The 22,126-nt window shown below is 38.3% G+C and overlaps 1 protein-coding gene across 3 annotated transcripts in view; it reads right to left on the bottom strand.

The window, feature by feature from the left end:
* The window catches only part of cadpsa (Ca2+-dependent activator protein for secretion a), a 117,079-nt gene that overhangs the window by 34,205 nt on the left and 60,748 nt on the right, over positions 1-22,126 (bottom strand). For all 3 annotated transcript variants that reach the window (XM_083534739.1, XM_083534740.1, XM_083534741.1), the window contains 9 exons: positions 21,560-21,699; positions 19,031-19,097; positions 14,008-14,116; positions 12,243-12,455; positions 7,039-7,175; positions 6,696-6,883; positions 1,277-1,378; positions 840-903; positions 235-358 (listed from right to left, as the gene is read on the bottom strand). In XM_083534739.1, coding sequence (XP_083390865.1) covers positions 235-358; positions 840-903; positions 1,277-1,378; positions 6,696-6,883; positions 7,039-7,175; positions 12,243-12,455; positions 14,008-14,116; positions 19,031-19,097; positions 21,560-21,699 — 1,144 coding nt within the window. The remainder of the gene's footprint in view (positions 1-234; positions 359-839; positions 904-1,276; positions 1,379-6,695; positions 6,884-7,038; positions 7,176-12,242; positions 12,456-14,007; positions 14,117-19,030; positions 19,098-21,559; positions 21,700-22,126) is intronic.

Below are 22,126 nucleotides of genomic sequence, written 5' to 3'. Positions count from 1 at the left end.
CATCCTGCTCTTTTTCTACAGTCAGGTAAACATTATTAAAGAGTGAAACTTCAAGGGGAAAACAGCTCGTGTTTCATTGAGACAAGCCAATGGTCACATGATCACCCTGACCACAAAGGGCACAAAAGGCACCTGAATCCAGCATAATGCAAAACTTGTTAGCAATATAAATTCAGTTTCATGAGAAACACATTTTTTTATCCTAAAAAAAAAAAGAATGGATATTTATTTTACCTTCCACTTTCGCGTACTCGGACAAACGCTGGTAATTCACCAGCGCCGCCTGTTCCAGACATTTCCTGATCACGGCCTTCACCTCTTCCTGGGGTACCGGAGTTACGATGTCTTTCATCAACACCTGGCAACGGGCCCAGACACATACAGGCGAGTATAACATTCTGTTTGCACGATTACGCTGCAATTAATGCCATAGCCTTTTCAGTGGCATAAATGGAGCTTGCAGTTTTACAGTAAATGGCAGTGAATACTTTTTATCTTTAAAAAGACGTACAGTGTCTCACAAAGTAAGTGCACCTCTCATACTCAGCAACTCTCTCAAGGAACAATACTATAGAAATTGATATAATTTATAGTCAATGTGCAGCTTGTATAGCAGTATAGATTTACTGTCGTCTGAAATTAATTCAACATACAGCCGTTACTGTTTAAATAACTGGCAACAAAAGTGAGTAAACCCTAAGTGCAAGTCAGGTCACATTTCTATAGTATTGTCCCTTGAGAAGAGATAGTAAAATAGTTGCTGAAATGTGAAGGGTGTACTCACTTTTGTGAGATACTGTATATAAAATGTAATCGTGTGTGTTTTGAGGATGCCGCACCCTTTCCAGCAGAGAGAGTGTAGCCTTCAGAGCTCCCTCTGGCCGTCCAAATGGAAAACAGTACCTGGGAATTAAAACGAGGTTCAAAGTAAATACACAATAAAAACATGAAGAAATAAAGAAATACTACTATTAACAGTAATAATAATAATCAGTAGTATTATTATTAAAGTAAGAGGTTTGTATGCAATTAATGCATAGCCATTTTTTATTTGAATGACACAGTACAGTAATGAACACAAGATCACATTCATTCATTCATTTATTCATTATTAAAAATCTATCTAGTATTTAAAACATAGTTGACATGCAAGCAAAAATAGTTTGCTCACTTGTAGAAGATTCACAATTCGTCTGAATAGAGTATTTTTTATTTCTTTATTTTGTGAAATGGACTATTTAAAGAATTGCTGGTGCAGTTGTTCCTAGCTGTGTACCTGAAGTGAGTGATCTGGTTTTCGAGTAGCACTCGCAGACGCTCTTTAATCTCCTCGAAGCGTTCACGTTCCTCTACGGTGACCGTGCCGATTCCATCAGGCCTGAGGTGATGCGCGCGCGCGCACACACACACACACACACACACACTCACCAGTTAGCACTGCTAGTCTGCCGGCTGAGGTTACAAAGGTCACAGATATTTACATGGGGTCATGTGTAGGGTCACATGAGGTCAGCAAAAATACACACGCACACAAACAAAAAAATACACACAGATCCACATACTCGTGATGACTTCAATATTTAGACCTTCAATTTTGGATGTGTGCAGGATGAGCATGTTGCGCTATGTAGTAGTAACAAAATGATATATTTATCAGTGACGGGCATCAGGGCCAGCAAGACCATCTCTGTTGGCCTAAACACTATCACAATCACTGACTTACATTTACAACCTAAATTCTAATGTTTGTTCAATGAAATTAAACTAAACAATGAAGCAACGATTTTTTAGAACGTGTCAGCTTTATATATGAAAAAACGTGGGATGACACCGGTGATCTATCATGGCTGAGACGTGAAGGCATTACCCCTGTCTGTTTCACACAGCCATCCACATGCTGTTTGGAAACTGAGGTGTTTTGAAGATGAAGACACCTCCACCTAACACACACATACACACAGTGGTGGACCCCCTGTCTAGTGCGACACCCAAGACCCCCTTCCCTCCTGTACCACTCTGTCTTGTTTAGTGATGGGGACTGTCATGTCTCCTGTTCTTCATAGCCATGTCATGACGGCCCACGCCTCCTCCATCACACTCACACACACTTCTTGCACCCCGGTGCTGTCACAAACCATAAAGAGCCAGCCTTTACACGTTTTGTGTAGAAGCGTATGGAATAAAAAAGTGCAGATGACGTACCTCAGCTCTTGGACTACCTGATTGTAAATAAGTATCTATGTGTGACAATGAAAAGCTAAAAATATACTAAATTACCTTGTTTGCTGCTAAAAAAAACAACAAAAAACGAAAGCTAAACAAATGAATGAATCCATTTCACACTAATTAACCTTTCCCCCCTCTGCTCATGAACAGACTGTGCTACCGTTATCATAACCCTACGTGCCATCATGCATATTCAAACACGAAATGCAAATGAGACCCCACTTGACAGTTATTAAAAATGTTAATGCAGATATGGTAATGAGGTCGTAGTGTCATATCCTGCAACATCGTGGATACACACTGTTGCCATCTGCAGTGCACCAGGGGTGTGTGGATGTGTGGTTTTTTTGTTGTACCGAGGGTTCAAGGTGAGGAATGTCGCGAACTTGAACCCTACGTGGGAGTTAAAGAGGAACGAGTGGCCGAGAGAGACGGACAGCAGAGGACACAGACGGAGGACAGGACACTAACACCATCGTGCCTCGAGGTCAAGGCTGACAGGATGACACGTCGTCTTTCTTTCTTTCTCTCGCTCTGACTTGGAGCTACATGTGTCGTCTTGTCTGAGCCGATCATAACGGGACACGCCGACAGCCCACTTCGGCTCCGTCAATGTCCGTCACACGCTTCATCTTCTGCACGAGTGACAATCCTAACCTTTGTGCCGTCCATTTATGGCAAAGAAAGCACCAGTGTACAATGTGCGCTCACGTGGAACTCTAATTCCGATCAGAGGTGGAAAGAGTAATAAATATTCCACTCAAGAAATTTTACTTAAGTAAAGTTACAGGTTTAAAAATCTTAAAATTAGCTACTTTAAAATGTAGAAATTTACCGCCTTTTTTAACAGCAGGTGAGGTGGGGATTCTAGTGTAGGACAACAAGGAGAAATAAATCTGAAACGAGTTTTTTAATAGAAAGAGAACGAAGTAGATGTACACAAGTAACACTAATCAATTACAGTAACGCGAGTAATTCGTTACTTTCGACCTCTGCTTCTGATATTCCCTCGCTTATTTTTTTGGTGGGATGGAATTCACATTTGGGAACGCACACCAATCATAGGTCTCGGGGATGGACAGATGGGGTTAAATAAGAATCATTAAGGGATCACATTCTAATGCCAGAGTTTGTTATATTCGGTCTCACCTTCTGAGCCCTGCTGCCACCTGGGACTTAGAGTCCCGCTTTCTCATCAGCTCCATGAGTCTGAGCTCTTTTTTAGATGGGGCAGGAGGAGCCTGGTACAGGGCACTGAGCAGAGCAGCCTCACACACCGGCCATTTATTCAGCTCACACACTCTCTCACTTTGTTTCACACACACACACATGCGTTCGAGAAGGTTGTAACCGCATGAGGTCAGGTGGGAAATAAAAGAGAAAAGACTTGAGAGATGCAAACTGAAAAGGAAGTAATGTAGAACATAATCATATGGGATGGAAGCAGAATGGAGGTTATTATATATATTTATTTATAAATGTAGATTTTTTCAGTTATTTTGGTATTAATTTGGTTGTTAAAGACTTTAGTTCAGGAAGTTGTTGCCATGCTTGACTTCGGCAAGCATGCCGAGTCTGTCTAGTCTGAGATAATTACATGTTTGCATGTTGCTTAAAAAGACTATTTACTGTATAACAATGATCAAATTCATGATGGGCAAAAATCAACTGGCCTTGAACATGTGAGCCCCTCGAAATGTGCAAAAACAAGCAGAGAGCGCTGGTGGGAAGACCAAAAAATAAATAAATAAATAAATAAATAAAAAAGGCAGCTTGGTGAGCAGGATCCAGTGGCTCTTTAGGTAAGAACACAGGTAACTGTGTACCTGACAGTTCTGTTTCAAACCTCCCTTCAGTGTAGCTATTTTCTTTTATAAGCACCTTCCAAAAGAGCAGCAATGTTTGCAAGTACCTGGTGGACGTGTTTGTGTAGCAGGTAAAAGATAAACCCCTCTAAAAAAAGGCAGCAGGTTCACACTGGTTCACACTGGTTACACAGACCTGGTGGCTCAGTGGGTAAGAGCACAGGTAAGCGTGAACCTGACAGTCCTGGTTCGAGCCTCGCTTCAGGCTTCAGTTAAGGTCTTTCGTTTAGAATCACATGTTTTTGTGTATCATGTAAAAAATAAACCCCCTAAAAAAAGCAGGTTTGACAGAAAGCACCGGTGGCTCAGTGGGCTAGAGGTGAGGTTGGGGCTGTCACTGCGAGCACACAGGTTCGTGACCGCCTCTGGCGAGCTGAAGGTGCTGGAACCCGGTGGGACACTAAATCTGGCAAAGTGAGAGAAAAAGAGTGAAAGCCAGTATGTCCCAACCGGGGCTCCTGGAGAGGTGGAGGAAGGGGTTATGCTACTCTGGGCTATATATATATATATATATATATATATTTTATTTATATATATATATATATATATATATATATTTTTTATTTTTTTTTTACTTTATTACCTAATTGTTTTTAAAATACCTTTTAAATTTTATTTCATTCCCTCATCTCTCTTTTTTTAACCTACTTAAAACTCTACAGATCTACTTGCTTCTTTATTTTGTAAGTTTGCTACACATCCTGTTAATAAAAATCTTTTACTTATTCCTGGCTCAAGGATGTAAACCACTCCTGGATTTGAACCCTGAACTTCAGCACCATGCAAACACTTGCGCTGTAACTAACCGAGTTACTGATGCTGTTGGTGAACAAAATACTTTTTTGTTCATTTCTAGCTTTTTTTCTGCATTTATTTTAATAAAGACTTAAGCAGTGCTTGAACCAGGAATCTACGGGTTGAAAGGCGAACACTTTCCAACACTGCCACAGAGCTACACATCAACCTACATAGTTTATCCTAATTATATTATATTATATTTGTTTTACTACTTTCACATCTTTATTTATTTCCTCATGAACATACATTTTGAACACTTACATTTTATACATATCTACTTGCTGTTAACTTGCTTCCTTATTTTGATAGTCGCTTATTTTGTTAGTAATAACATACTACTTTTATTCACTTAAAAAATGTAACAAACACTGGCTTCTATCTTAAGTTAAGGATGTACATTTCACCCATAACTGGACTTGAACCAGGATCTTCAACACCACTCACACACGTGTCCTGTAACCCACTGAGCTACTGGTGCTGTTCGAGAACAAATGCATTTATATCATTTCTTTTCTGCATTTATTTTAAGAAAGCCTTGAGCAAGATTAGAACCAAGAACCCAAAGTTTGAAAGGCAAACAATTTCCTGTTTCGCCACAGGGCTACACAGTAAATGTGTGTTTTTCTTTTCCTATATATATATATATATATATATAAAAAAAATAAATTTTAACATATATCTTAGATTTTTTTTGTTTTACTTCCTGTTTTATATGGTATTTACTTACTAAAATAAAAGTTTAATTACAGATTTAAATAACTCTAAAGCTTTATAATGCAGGTTCTCACATTGTATTTGCACCTGGAATCAAACCTCAGGCCCCTTCTTTTTTTGTTGCTTCTTTTTAAACACATTTATCATTTATCAATCGACGTTCATCGTTTAGGCTCAACTTTTAACAATGCACAAAACACACTGTGACTCCAACAGCAGGTTTCACCGAAGCTGGTCTGAACCTGGGCCTTAAAAGGGGGTGAGGTCACACACGACCCAACCCACCAGCACCAACTAATGCCCTGTTTTCTTTTAGAAGCATTTATCATTTACTAATCAGGCCCAATGTTTGTCAATACGCAAAACCAACATGCCTCCCACAGCCCGGTACATCACACAGGTTCGGAGCCAGGGGGCGCAAGATCACGCTCGCCCTAAACCGCAGCGCCACAAGTGCCTACTGATTAGACCCAACATTTGGCGGCATGCAAAACAAACTGCGACACTTGCAACATTCTCAAACCCGGGGCCACAGCAGCACAAGCTCATGGAGGCCCTAATCAAATGTGCCACGGGGATCTTCCAATGGAAGGATTTTTTTGTGCATTTATCATTTATAGATCAGACGCAACATTTGGCAATACATAAAAAACACCCAATCCCACAGCAGGGTGCAATGAGCTCGAGCCCGGGGCCACGGCAGCACAAGCTTGTGCACACACTACTCTTCCTACTGGCTACGCTGTAGGTGTTTTGCTACACAGACTCATAAGTGCTACCTGTTTCCTCTGGTGGCTGACTTATAAAGTGAAAGATTAACACATGTAACTAACATCTTCCTGCTTGAAAATCAAGCAGCCAAGTGTTAACTGGTAAGAAGGCGGCGGGGCTTCCAGGGTCTGATTTCAAAAGTGTCAATCATTCAATTTTACCAGGTCTATTCAAACTGTATTGTGGAGAATAAAATAGACATATCTTTTGGTGTAATTGTGATTGTTGGCAATTCTGGAAGAATTCGTTTGACGTACGCTTTTATTCAGAGTGCTCTTCAAATATAACCAAAGCAAACTAGGCTCATACAGGAGAATGTACCTGTTGCCGTGCACGTGTGAAGCGCAAAAGGCGAAGCTGTAGTGAAGCAGCGTGGGGTCGATCATCGCTCCGTTCTCAGCTCTCTCCAACAAGTCGCTCAGGTAACACAGGTGTCTATGACAACCCCGTACACCGTTTCTGGCACAGTACTCGTCCAGGACAAACACCTGACCAGGACTAAACCAACCCTGCAGAGGAGGAGACAAATCTGAATCATATTCTAACATGAGGTTTATAAACAGAAATGTTTGACTATTGTAAAATGAAGAGGAGAGTCAAACCATGCTGGATTGATGTGAACGAAATACAATCGTTTGAATTTAACTGAATCGTGAACGAGTACCAGACAGGAGTAGGAGTCGTTTAGTCTGTGGTCCAACGTGAGGCGCTGCACCATCTCAAACAGCGCGGAGTGATCAAAGATGCACGGGTTCGCTGAGATAAACTCGTCCATCCCGTGTTTCTGTGCACGGTCTGCATCTGTGTGGAGAAAACACACACTTCTAATACATTTTAGCGCATATGACGCTAATTAATATTTCTCTTTTAATATATTTATACTAAAGATATCAATTATACATTAATACATAAATATATTTATAGAAATATAAAAAATGTGGATTTAAGAAAATGAATAACTTCATTCCACCCTTTTAAATGAAATTATTTTTTTAAAAGGTCTTAATAGCTTTGTATTTTTAAAGTAAATGTTTACGAGATTATATCAGGTAAATGTTCTCATTTCAAATAGAATTAATTAAAAAAAAATTTAATATTGTAATTCGAAATCATTTTCATAAATTTTAAACAATCATCAAATTCTTTCAATTTGAACAAAATTATTCAATTTATGATTTATCAATTAATACAATAAAATCTGTGTATAAAAGGGAAAATCTTTCAAATCTCACTGAAATAAAGGATTTTCTCTAAAATGTATAAATGAGTAACTTCTGTGTAAATAATATAATAATATAAAATAAAAAATGTAATTATAATCTTTTGCTTGGTGATAAATGGTACACATATTACATTTCTCTATAAATGTTTATGTAGATTTATGGCGAGCACCATAAAGGTATCATGAAGCCTTATAAGCCCTATTTAAATGATGTATAATGTTTTCATACAGCTGATTTGATATATTTCCAGAAATCTCCGTCCCTGTTCACGGCTGATAATCCTGATCATCAGAGCCGTCGTTAGTCGACTAATATCTGAATGCTCTGAATAATCCCTAGCTTCCTAAAAATACCTTTTCCTGAGTGTCCCTGTGTACACAGCATCGTCCATCTCCATTCAGCAGGCTGCCCATAGGCCCTGGACCCCACGGGGTCGGTCTAATTAAAGCAACCCCGTCCCACTAACCTGCGATCAGGGAGAGGACCAGCCCAATAACCCCCCTTTCACCACACACACACACACACACACACACACACACACACACACACACACACCCCTTATCCCCTGCCCATACAGCTATTGTCCATTAAGGGGACTAAATAAATCCAACAACACATTTTCACTTTCCTCCATGGTTAGTGGGCTTAGGTATTACATCAGGGCCTGGGCAAATAAGCAGGACCTGGTTGCTTAATCCAGTCCGCTCGGGGGGCTATTCTCATTCTAATTCACCGTTTCAGACGGAGCTTAAAGCCTGTGCTGCAGGCCGGTGCCCATTCATGTTCAGCGGCCCACCGAGTCTCTGCGCTTTGCATCTGAATGCAGGAACACGGCTTAACCCTCACCTGTGTTTAAGGGTCACATGCCTGCTGCACACCATTTATTTCAAGAGTGCACGATTTAACCAACTTCCCAATTAATGGGCGGCGAGTGTCAGATTGGAGTCTCTTCGAAAAAAATCAGGTGTAGCTGGAGTTATAATCCGTATATAATCCACTATATTCTCACACCAAAGACCAATGCTGCTGCTGCTGCTGCTGTTGTGTGTGTATATATATATATTTACATATATATGTATACAGTATATATGCACAGTATCTCACAATAGTGAGTGCACCCCTTAAATATCAACATATCAACAACTATTTAAGTATCTTCTAAAGAGACAATACCATAGAAATGAAACTTGGATATTTTTTTTATTGGATTTGATTCAACTTTGTCATTGTGCAAAGTACAGAGCCAATGAAATGCAGTTAGCATTAAACCAGAAGTGCAAAAGGGGCCAATTTACAATAAATATGAGTATGAGGTGTATATATACAGGGGTGAGGGTGATTAATGTACAGAAGGTGCAGTAGGTAATAATATATGGTGTATATATAGTAATATACAATATTCTGTGTAAGGATTATGCATAGATATACGACAGAAAATAACAACATACAGCCTTTATTGTCTAAATAGCCTATAACAAAAAGGATAACATCCATGCAAAGCCCTGAGCTATTCATCATGTTCATGTTTTTGTCTGCTTGACAGGACCATATAAATGTATGTATCTTGTATTAAAGCAGTTATAATTTGGTGGTTTGTGTAAAATTCTCTCATACTGACCACTGGATTTTCAACATGACACCTCATGGTAAAGACTCTCTGAGGATTTGAGAATTAGAGTTGTTGCTCTCCACAAAGATCTTATGTGTATATAAAATGCTCGAAATGTATTCACATCATATTAGTTAGAATTTATTTTTTTTATTATTTTATTACTAGAACTACTAACAATATTGAATGAATTTTTTATAAGAAATAATAATATCATTATAATTAAGTATGGATGAAACTGATGCTTTTTGATATCAGCAAGTAATTTATTCCAACAAAAGATATTCAAACATTTAATTTACTTTTAACATTTAATTAACTCTCTCTCTCGCTCTCTCTCTCTCTCTCTCTATATATATATATATATATATATATATATTACATTCAATTACATTTTTTTTTTTTTTTTTTTTTTTTTTTTTACATATATTTTTTTCACCTGACCCTAAGATTTAATCACTGAGATTTTCTATCAAACCTGAAGCTAGTCACAATATGTAATTTCTCTTATTACTTACTGCTTCAACCTGAAAACCTGTAAACATTTCTAATATTTCGAACGTGGCAGCACGGGTCCAGGCTGAAACAAAGGCGTCGGAGTGAACACTTAAGTCTAAAAGGTGACACTTTGTCCCTCTAACGTGTCTGAATAAGAGCTTGTCACGTTGGTTTTGACGTTGGCAGAGGGTAAGAACGGCTCTGGACGGTAACACGCCATGACACTAGTCAGCTTCGGACAAGCAGGCCAGAGCTGAACTGACACTGATTGATGGGACGCTCTTCATTTATAGATCCGTTCTCTAGGAAAGTCCACGCTACAACATTTGGGGCTATTTAGTGTTTCTCCTTTGGGGAGCGCTGACCCCCTCACACACACACACACACACACACACACACACACACACACACACACACACACACACACAGTAAAGATGACAGAGTCTGAGATTAGGCCTACAGGCACTGAGTGACAGTGCTGGAGCTTCTTTGTGAGGTAAAATGAGAGGAAGAGAAAAAGAGTGACAGCACAGGGCCGGGTTTAATCACACTGTTTTTAAATTAAACCTATCTATCTATCTATCTATCTATCTATCTATCTATCTATCTATCTATCTATCTATCTATCTATCTATCTATCTATCTATCTATCTATCTATCTATCTATCTCCATCCATCCATCCATCCACCTACCTACCTACCTACCTACCTACCTACCTATCCATCCATCCATCCATCCATCCATCCATCCATCCATCCATCCATCGTTTTCAACTCAATTTTCATTAATTTAGTTTAATTTTTACACTCCTCAGATTTCAGAAAGAGATTTCCTTCTCTTGATTGGTCAGGTTTATGTTAATTATATTCATTCTCTCATTCCAAAGCTTTATTGTGTATAGTAACAGTAACGGCGAATGTTCAGATGCCTATCGAAAGGTTTAATCGTAATTTCAAGAATATCTGACTTTCTTTTTTTAAGTGATGTCTGTAGTTGTGAAAGGAAAGATGGTGTGAAGAAGCAAGGAGGTATTTGGTAACATTTCACTGATAGCATCTAGAAATAATCAGGTTGTAAACACACTGTTTAATTCATGGGGCGTTACTTTTAACACGGTAATTATGAGCTGCTGAGAGGTGCTGAGCGTGTCGGCTCTTCAGCCAAACCACTGGTTTCAATGAATTCATTTAGAGCAATAAATCCACAACTGCGACGGTTGGAGAAAAATCTCCGTAATTAACTCATCAACATTTCCATTATCGCAGCTTCATCTCTGTTCAGAGACAAAAAAAGTCAAAGCATAGATGGAGAGGAGGGGAAGGTGATCTATGAGAGACTGAGCTATGATATTGTGAACTATGAGAGGGTTAGCTATGAGATGGTGAGTTATGAGAGACTGCGCTATGAGAAGGTGAGCTATGAGATGGTGAGCTATGAGAAGGTGAACCATGAGAGAGTGAGCTATGAGAAGGTGAACCATGAGAGAGTGAGCTATGAGAAGGTGAGCTATGAGAAGGTGAGCTATGAGAGACTGCGCTATGAGAAAGTGATCTATGAGATGGTGAGCTATGAGAAGGTGAACCATGAGAGAGTGAGCTATGAGATAGTGAGCTATGAGAGACTGAGCTATGAGATGGTGAACTATGAGAGGGTGAGCTATGAGAAGGTGAACCATGAGAGAGTGAGCTATGAGAAGGTGAGCCATGAGAGACTGCGCTATGAGAAAGTGAGCTATGAGATGGTGAGCTATGAGATGGTGAGCTATGAAAAGGTGAACCATGAGAGAGTGAGCTATGAGATGGTGAGCTATGAGAAGGTGAGCTGTGAGAAGGTGAACTATGAGAAGGTGAGCTATGAGAAAGTGAGCTATGAGAGGGTGAGCTATGAGAAGGTGATCTATGAAATGGTGAGCTATGAGAGGGTGAACTATGAGAAGGTGAACTATAAGAGGGTGAGCTATGAAAAAGTGAGCTATGAGAAGGTGAGCTATGAGAAGGTGAACTATTAGAGGGTGAACTATGAGAAGGCGATCTATGAGATGGTGAGCTATGAGAGGGTGAACTTTGAGAGGGTGAGCTATGAGAAGGTGAGCTATAGAAAGTGAGCTATGAGTAGGTGAGCTATAAGAAGGTGAACTATGAGTAGGTGAGCTATAAGAAGGTGAACTATGAGTAGGTGAGCTATAAGAAGGTGAACTATGAGTAGGTGAGCTATAAGAAGGTGAACTATGAGTAGGTGAGCTATAAGAAGGTGAACTATGAGTAGGTGAGCTATAAGAAGGTGAACTATGAGAAGGTGAACTATGAGAAGGTGAGCTATGAGAAGGTGAACTATTACAGACTGAACTGTAAGAAAATGCCCCAACAGTCTTGAACTCACACTCCATATAACACACATATTTCTTCCACATTAAATAAACAAGCAAACTAGGCTCTAAATGCCTGGTATGAGCAGTCCTAAAGTGTGTGTGTGTGTGTGTGTGTGTGTGTGTGTGTGTGTGTGTGTGTGTGTGTGTGTGTGTGTTGTAAAACACTCACAGAACTGTGAGATCGGAGCGTCGAGCTGTGGTGCTGTTCCTCCTTTAGCGTTGAGTTTTTGGACCTGTGTAGGAGGGATGGGTTTGTGCGACTGGCCTGTGGCTCTGTACATGGCCTGAACCCACAGGATTCGGTCCTGTTCATCATCGCTGGCAAAGATCACAGTGTCACCTTCCTTCACGGCGTTAAAGAAAGTCCTGCCTCCATCCAAACCTGCACCGGGAAACACTCACTCCATTAATTAATAATGATAAAAGTCATGAAATAATAATAAAAATAAATAATTGATATAATATTTGATTATAGTCCATCAGTAGTTAAAAGAAAATAAAAAACTCAATTAAAAATGTTTTAAATGTTACAATAAAGTTGGAGGCACACAGTTGTATAGGGTTTCTTTGGATGTGGCAGCATGAAATTTTCCCTTCATTTTAACTAGGAGACATAAACCTGTTCCAGCATGACATCTCCATGAAGATAAGGTTTACATGGGTTGGAAGATCTTGAGTGCTATAGAGCTCTGACCTCAACCCTATTAAACAGAATGAATGTGAACGCTGACTGCACCCCACCTCCTCACATCACCTACATCACTTCCTGACTTGTGGCTGAATGAAACTTCACATATCTACACAAGCACACTCCAAAATCTAGAAGAACATCTTTCCAGAAGACTGGAGCTTAATATAACAGCAAATGGGGACTAAATCCCATTCCACATTTCTGAACGTGGAGTGGGATGTTCAAAAAGTACATACAAATATTATGGTCGGATGGTCCGCAAACTTCTGTCTATATTCTGTAGATATTGTGTAGAAGTAAAAACATGTCCATATGTTTATGAGTATAAAATATACAAACCAATTTTTTTCAAACAAATACAAAATAAACAGGAATGTGTAAGTCTAATTTATAAAACAAAAAGGAAGTCGTAATTGCTAATGTGTGTAAACCCACTGAGATTCATTACAACAAATAAATGATCTCTGAGTATTTGTGGAATATTATGCCTAAATAAATACTGATGATGGGAAATCTGAGCATGAATTCAGCACGTTTTGCCTGAAATGTAAGTCAGAATTATGCCAAATTATGTATTTATGAAGTAAACACTATGAAGATTTCATTATGTGACTACACACGACAACTTATTTGATTGTTTTCATGCTTAAATAGTGTACATTAATCCCCAGGTATCAGCATATCAAAGACACAAATATATATATATATATATATATATATACTGTATATATACTCAGAATAATCAGAATGTTGGGAAAAATAAAATAAATTAAATAAAAGTAAATAAAAAACTTTAAAATGTACTTTAAAATATATATATATATTATTTTTTTATTTGCATTTTGTTCTTAATGAAATTATTTTTATTATATATTATAGAATATTATTTGAACTTAATTTTTCCCATTTATTATGATTACAATTATGATGATGATTATTTGCTTGTTTGTATTTTTTTTTAAGAATCCAAAAAAGAAAACCTGTGAATACTGTAAAGCACAAATGCTCACAAATTTGGGGAACTTTATCAGCATGCAGTATAATAATAAGAGTATTAACGCTACAGTTTCTATTAAGCTAAATGAAATGAACCTATAAATCTACAAACTATAAATGTACAGGATCTTTGTGTAGCTTTATAACCTGTATCTGATGCCTTCACCAATAAACAAGTTATTAATAGCAGCTATGTGTTTTTGAGACTGTGGATTGGATATATATATATGGATTCGGTTTGAGTTACCTGGTTGAGGGTCGGTGTAGTCCACAGTGTATCCATCTAGTTGGAGAAGCTCCACAGGTTCTGCCTTCTTCTCTCTGTAGCTGCACATGGCGAAGGTGTACTGACTGACCTGAAGATTAGAGCATTGACAAGGTAAAAATTGTGAGGGAAAAACTCTCTGAGATGGCATTAGAAGAAACAGACTTAAAAGGAAACCATTGATCTTCATTTAAAACCAATAGTGAGTCAATAAATATCAAATCAGATTCCACAAAACCCTGTAATTTATAATGATAACCGTAAATATTGTCTCTGGGATGAAAAGTGATCTATGTATGTATTAATGTATGTATGTATGTATCTATCAGAAACCAGACAGACAGACAGACAGACAGACAGACAGACAGACAGACAGACAAATAGATAGATAGATAGATAGATAGATAGATAGATAGATAGATAGATAGATAGATAGATAGATAGATAGATAGATAGATAGATAGATAGATAGATAGATAGATAGATAGATAGATTTAGATTTAGACTGTTTTAAATGATTGGTCCTTTAAAGTGTGTATATATATATATATATATATATATATATATATATATATATATATATATATATATAGAGAGAGAGAGAGAGAGAGAGAGAGACATACTTTACCTCCCTAATATTAATTCACATAGTTATACTCCTTCATATTGATTCTTTATATAACTCTATTTGGCAATAAAAATGTAAGAAATATGCCAAGGGTTTCTCATAGTCCCTAGAATTCCAACAAAAATTCAATGTTCATGTGATCTGAGACACAGACACCCTGTGCAACTCTCTGGCAAGCTTTCAAATAAATAAATCAATAAAAAAATATAAGTGAATAAATATAAAAATAAAGACAAATAATAGTAATAAAAAACAATGTGTATTGCTATGAGTTTGGATCGTGTTATCTGTTGAGTCGGATAATGTGTTCACATTTGGCTGTATGTCTACTAGGTTAGGTTTGAACAATGTGAATGGAGAGAAGTTGTCTCAGACACGCTGGAGCGTGAGCTTGGCTTAAATCCTGCCTATCAAACGTGAGTGATGGATGAGTGAATGTGAACGTGAGCCTGGCGACCCTCTCGCATCAGCCCTTCCTCTGTCATATCAGGGTCGTGCGTATCAATCTGACTCGCCCTGTAAGTGGTGTCTCCCTCTCACCCCACACTCAGAATGACACCATCAATTCAATGTCATGTGATGACGGAGCTCGCTCTGCCTCCTAGCTCTCGGACCGACTCGGCAGCGAGCAGGTGCCTCGGGGACGCCGCACACCCCATTTCCTCTCGCCAAGCCTCCCTTCGCCCTGTCGCACTGGGGCGCTAAAGTTCGAGACTCCCCGTGCACGGCGGACCTGCTGTCCAACCCGGCGGTTAAAGGATTTTAAATGAGTCCGGCTCCCTGATTAGCCTGGTATGCCTCGGCTTTTTAAATGACCTCGTCATTGTTGTTGTTGTGCTATAAACGGCATTGTGCGTGGGAGAGAGAAAGAAAAGAGTGCGTGTAGGCGAACTGAAATCGATGAGATATTACAGGCTGAGAAGAGACGCCCCTGGTCACTCACAGGCATTAACATATTCACAGGCTCGAGACTGAGTGAGCAAGCCATCACGTTATGAAGAGATGAAGAGACAGAAGAAGATGGGACTGTGTGTGTGTGTGTGTGTGTGTGTGTGTGTGTGTGTGTCATGGGGGTTGGACAGCCAGCTGTTCTGCAGCGTCGCCTCCAGACTGCAGAATAATTAGACTTCACTTTGCATCATAAATATTTGCCTTACGCCTTCGGTTTAGCCAACGCCACTGGGAACTGAAAATACGAGGAAGAAAAAGAAGAAGAAGAAGAAGAGGAGTAAAAGGAAGAAGAGGGAGAAAAATAAGCAGAAAATTTAGAAGAACGCAACAAATGCTAAAGAAATAGAAAAAATGGTGCATTGTATTGATGACGAAACAGAGGAACAAGTAGAGAATGAGGGCGAAGAAGAGGAAGAAGAAGAAGAATTTGATAAAGGTCCAGTTCAAGCTATGCTGAGACGTGTACAACCCCGATGAAGCTTATCTGGAGCTGATTTATATAATTATGAGCATTATATTGCACTAAACAGCGTTTTACTAAATCTCTGACTGTACATTTATGATGCTCAGGGTGTACAGTTACACATGTTCTGAAAACTCTGGCCTGTATGAGATGTGCTCCAGTGGTATGCCAGTGCATCTCAGTTGTGACTGTAATTAAACACTTCTGAATCACTGAAGGTAATGAGTTCATCTGACCTGAAATAAACAGAGCAGAGTGCATGCAGGGCCGGGAGAACACATGCACAGCTGGAGACAAGAGATTTTTAAAGAGCTGTGCAACATTTCTTTCATTCATCGTTATTGTAAAGGAGGTGTGGCCTATATACCTGTCAGTCCAAAAAAACAAGGTGTGGAGGAGTGGCCTTTGTGTAATAAAAAAAGGTGCGAAGGTTGGACTCTGGGTAACTAAATTAGGTGTGGCATTCATTTAATAAAGGAGGTGTTTACTATATACGAAATATGTATGGGGGTGTGATAAAGGAGGTGTGGCATTTGTTTAATAAAAAAGGTGTGGCCTCTGGGTTGCTAAGAAAGGCGTGGCATTTTTTTTTATAAAGGAGGTGTGGCCTCTGGGTAGCTAAAGGAAGGTGTGGCATTTGTTTAATAAAGAAGGTGTGGCCTCTGGGTTGCTAAGAAAGGCATGGCATTTGTTTAATAAAGCAGGTGTGGCCTCTGGGTAGCTAAGGGAGGTGTGGCATTTGTTTAATAAAGAAGGTGTGGCCTCTGGATAGCTAAAAGAGGTATGGCATTTGTTTAATAAAGAAGGTGTGGCCTCTGGGTAGTTAAGGAAGGTGTGGCATTTGTTTAATAAAGGAGGTGTGGCCTCTGGGTAGTTAAGGAAGGTGTGGCATTTGTTTAATAAAGAATGTGGGCCTATGTGCTTATCAAACACAGGGATGTGGTGGTATAATCTGGAGGTGCTATAAATAAGGTGTGATATTTGTATAATAATTAGGTGGGACCTTTGGGTAATAAATGAGCCCTGGCCTATGTGATTAAAAGCCATGAGGAAAGGAGGTGTGGATTCTGTGTAATAAAAAAGGGTGTGGTCAATGTGTAATAAAGGAGGCGTGGCATTCATTCAATAACAGTGGCATGGTCAATGAGGGAGGCATAGCCTCTGTGTCTCCCAGTCACAATGGAAAGGCCACAGCCTCTCTGCTTATAAGTCATGCAAAAAGGGGCGTGGCCTCAGTGTCTATCAATCACAGTACAGTGATTATAAAAAGGAGGCGTGGCTTTACACTGCATGAACGTCAAATTGTATCACATCAGTATAGCTGAGTGGCTCACTAGCTAATTTAAATGTTTATTTTATACTAGAAAATCCACACACACACACACACACACACACACACACACACACACACACACACACACATTTCCTGGTGTGAAGTTCTGTAAGACGACTTCCGTTCCCTGTTTATTTGCAGAGGGACTAAAAACAATGTTGCATAAGACCTGCGCATGTCGTTAACTCGATCAGACGAAACAGACGGAGAAACACTAAATCTCAACCACTTCTCTGTCTCATCTTAACAGCATTTAAACCCCACGTTTTAGTGGCAGATGGAGAAACACACGTTCACCAGGCCGCTTTCACAAGACCCAACATGACAAAAATAAGAAGATACTGTAAAAAAAAAAAGAAAAAAAAAGACGTGTGAAACAAAACAAAATATAAACAGAAAATATACACAAGCACATACAGCAGGAGTAAAAAGCACAATAAAGCAAGATCACTTGTGCACTCAAATACACACAATCAAACAGAGCATGCTGGAATGCTTTTACTAGCCAACACACACACACACACACACACACACACACACACAGGTCAACTACTATGGCAGTAGTTTGCTGAACATGTGGCTGGGAGTGTGTGTGTGTGTGTGTGTGTGTGTGTGTGTGTGTGTGTGTGTGTGTGTGTGTGTGACCCCAGCTTGCTAACATTGAATGTGAAGAAAGAATTTCATTGCAATGTTCATGTGACAAGTAAAAAAAAAAAGTATTAAAAAAACAAACAAACACAAAAAAAAAAAAATATATATATATATATATATATATATATATATATATATATATATATATATATATATATATATATATATATATATATATATATATATATATATATATATATAGTGGAACCCGGTTATGTCGATGTCCTAGGGGGTTGCCAAAAAGCATCGAGATAACCGATGATCGAGATAAACGAAAATAAAAATGGCGGCAGTATATTAACGTGCTTGAAATTTCTTTATGTACATGATGTGCGTTAATAAATGAGAATGTGCATGCACGTGTTTTTCAAGGTTTTTTTTTACACAACAGCGTTGCTGCGATTTGGTTGATGAAGGCATGTTATAAAAATACATACAGTACATGTTTATCTGTCAGGAATCCACCTGCCACGCTGAAGGGCGCCGAAGGGGGCGTGGCAAGTGGTTTTCTCGGCCGTTTTCTCTGAAGCTCCCGGCTTCAATCGCGCACATCTGGGGCTCGTTTATCATCATCACCAGCTCCTATTTAAACTTCCACACTCTCACTGTCCGTTATTGGTGGTATATGTTGGTTCACGGCGGTCGTTGTTATCGCGCATGCGTATCCCGGTACGTGTCTTCCCACCGGCACTCTCTCAACTTTTCTTCCCAAAGCGCACCGCGGATTCCCCCCCCCCCCCCCATTTTTTATGTATTTCTTGCTAGTAATCATTATTAATAGTAGTATTAGTTATTAATTAGTATTAGTATATCATTAAATTAAAGATGATTTGAAAACTATTGAAACATATCAAATGAACCTGACATATCTCTCTCTCTCTCTCTCTCTCTCTATATATATATATATATATATATTTTTTTTTTTTTTTTTTTATTGATCTAATTAATTTTATTTCATTGTAATAATAACATTACATACCTGCACCAAGACAAAAAACCTCTTCTTCCACCTCTTCCACACGTTTTTTCCGATGGCCCAAAGATATCTGCGCACGATCACAGCACAGGTGTAAAGACAGGTGTTAAGATTGCACTATGCCTTGCAGTACATTCCTCACACACTCCTCACACACACACCTTCTGGGCAAACAATGGGGGGAACAAAAACCTGAATATTGGAAATTAACAGCTCTCACAGTTTGGAGTGGGTTTTCAAATACAGTTGTGATGTGTGTTATAACAGACATAATTGCTGTTACTTGTTGCAAAACTGTTAGTTATTGGCACAACAAAACACTAGTGGTGAGTGGGTCTTTGGTGCGTGGGAATGTATATGGAGCGGCGTGTATGTGTGCGCTGCCCTCTGCTGGACAAGTATAGTATAAATACATACACTGTATCTCAAAATAGCTTTTGCATAAATGACTGTTTCATATTGCTGTATATTATTGTAATACTGTATATACCCAACAATATATACAGTTATTAAATTCTTGCCTTATTGAAAATTATTATTATTATTATTATTTTTAAGTGTGATAAAAAGGTGTCTAGAAGAGTGAAAGTGAAAGTTTATCAGACTGAGGTGAGACCTGATCTGTTGTATGGTTTACAGACAGTGGCATTAACAAAAAGACAGGAGGTGGAGGTAGAGGTGATGAAGATGGATAGAATTAGAAACGAGTGTATTAGCGGGACAAGGTCAAGGTGAGGGACATGGGGTATAATGGAATGCTGAGGAGAAAAAGAGGAAAGCCAAGGATGAGATTTAAAGGAGGAAGATGTAGAAGACAGTGATTTATAGATGATTAAAATGTGGGGACCTGCAACAGGAGCAGCCAAAAGTAGAATTGTTTTTAATGATTCAAATTTTCCAGAGGGCTTTTTCCTTACCATGCTTACCTTAATAAATAACCTGCAACCACAATTGGACAAACAGCATGATGTGTTGTTCATTAAAACAATTTAATTTGAGGTAATAACAGTAATATATAACAGCTTTCTCTCAATGACACTTGGATTATTTATTATTTTTTCGTATTTCCTTTATTTTTTAGTCAACGTTGAACCTCAGAGCTCGTCTAGCATTTAGTAGTAAGGAAGGGGTGATGATTAATGTCATCAGTGCCAGAAAATAATTCTTAGATGAAGTGGTAGAAGGTGTACCTAGAAAAGATTGATTGTGATTAGTGTAGGACGTTTTGGAGAAAAGGTGAGGGAGGCGAGATTGAGATGGTTCGGACGTGTGCAGAGGAGGGGCATGGGGTATATCGGTAGGAGAATGCTGAGGATGGAGCCACCAGGAAGGAGGAAAAGAGGAAGATCAAGGAAGAGGTTTATGGATGTGGTGAGGGAAGACATGCAGGTAGTTGGGTTGAAAGAGGCAGATGTAGAGGACAGGGGGGTATGGAGACGGATGATCCGCTGTGGCGACCCGTAATGGGAGCAGCTGAAAGAAGCAGAAGAAGCAGTAGAAGAACAACAAGAAACATATATATTTTTTAATATATATTTGTATATTTTATATAGTAAATGATGAGTACATTTATTTATTTTGCCGAAATCTTGAAACACTATAATGTTATCACTAGATAGTGGCAAAAGACCATAATAGGCAAAACATATCCATCCCATTTTTTCTAGGAAATTATTTAATATTAAGTGGTGTCCATGAAACCTATCTTAAATAAAAATCTAATTTCTATTATTATTATTATTATTATTATTATTATTATTATTATTATTATTATCATTATTATTATTATTATTATTTCTTCATGCTAAAGTAGTTGAAGTAACAGACAATTGTTTAATCCAAATCTAAGAGAAACCAATAGGGTCTGTTGTTAGAATGATCTAAAAATGTAAAAAAAAAAAAAAAAAAAAAGTAAAGTTAAAAAAGAAAGAAAGAAACAATATGTATCCACTAGATGGCGCCATAAAACAATAAAAAAGCAAAAGTGTTTTTTTTTTTTTTGCCGCTTTTAGAAAATATATATTTTTAGGACATTGTTTCATAACAAATGGCGACAATGAAATCTGTCTCATTTCTACTGTTATTATTATTATTATTATTATTATTATTATTATTATTATTATACATTTTTTTATAAAGTAGTGGATATACAGGATAAAATAGATATATAGATATAGAGGATAAAATAAAATTGTCTAAAGAATCTGTAATAAAAAATATAAAGATCTAATATGTAGCCAGAATGATAATGTCCGCTTTAGTAATGAGCCAAATATACAAGTGAATGGATTTTGCTATAAATAAAATATGATTTCGGAGTCGAACCAGTTTAAATAATAAATATTAGCCACTAGATGGCGACAAATAACAATAAATGATCAAGGCTGCGTTCCCCAGGGAAGAATTGTATTAGTGGTTTAATGGAGTTTTCTTTGTATAAAATGAATTAACAAATAAATGTAAAAAGATTTTGTGAATGTATTTGCTCTAAGAAATTGGACTGGAGAGTTTTAACTTTTTGACCACACTCACCCACAGTGTTTCATGTTCTGAGGTTTGTCCATGCGTACAGCAAGTTTAATCCTCAGGTCACTATCCGGGCAGCCTTTAGATACCGTCATCTTGTGCAGCTCAGACTGTTTGGGGCTGTTGGGAGTCGGATGCAAAACGACCTGCATGCAGAGGAGACACGTTTTTAGTTTTATGCCATTCTTTTGACGAAGGATCACGGTGTGTAATGGATTGAGAATTTTAAGACGTTAACGCATGCTAACAGCCTGTTAAACACACTCAACACACTAACACACTCAAAAGAAAACTTTGTCTACCCTCGGCTCACAGATTTGCCAGTGCCTTTGTGATTTTGTGTCTTTGTGTAGGAACACAAACAATCCTGTCCTATTAGCTCTCCAGCAATATTCAATATGATATGCATTTGCCATGATGGTAAAATTGATTGTATAGACTAATACTAACAATAATAATCTATAACTGAAATATCAGCAATATGGTAGACCTTGACCTCACTTTACTTGTTTCGCTGTTCATTCTTCAGCAATCATCCTCAAAATGCTTGTAACCTTGTAATGTGTACTAATG

This window comes from Silurus aristotelis (genome assembly GCF_946808225.1).
Source record: "Silurus aristotelis genome assembly, chromosome: 28".
Lineage (NCBI taxonomy): Eukaryota > Metazoa > Chordata > Actinopteri > Siluriformes > Siluridae > Silurus > Silurus aristotelis.
The sequence above is the reverse complement of the archived record's forward strand: the minus strand, read 5'-3'. Positions and strand labels throughout refer to the sequence as shown.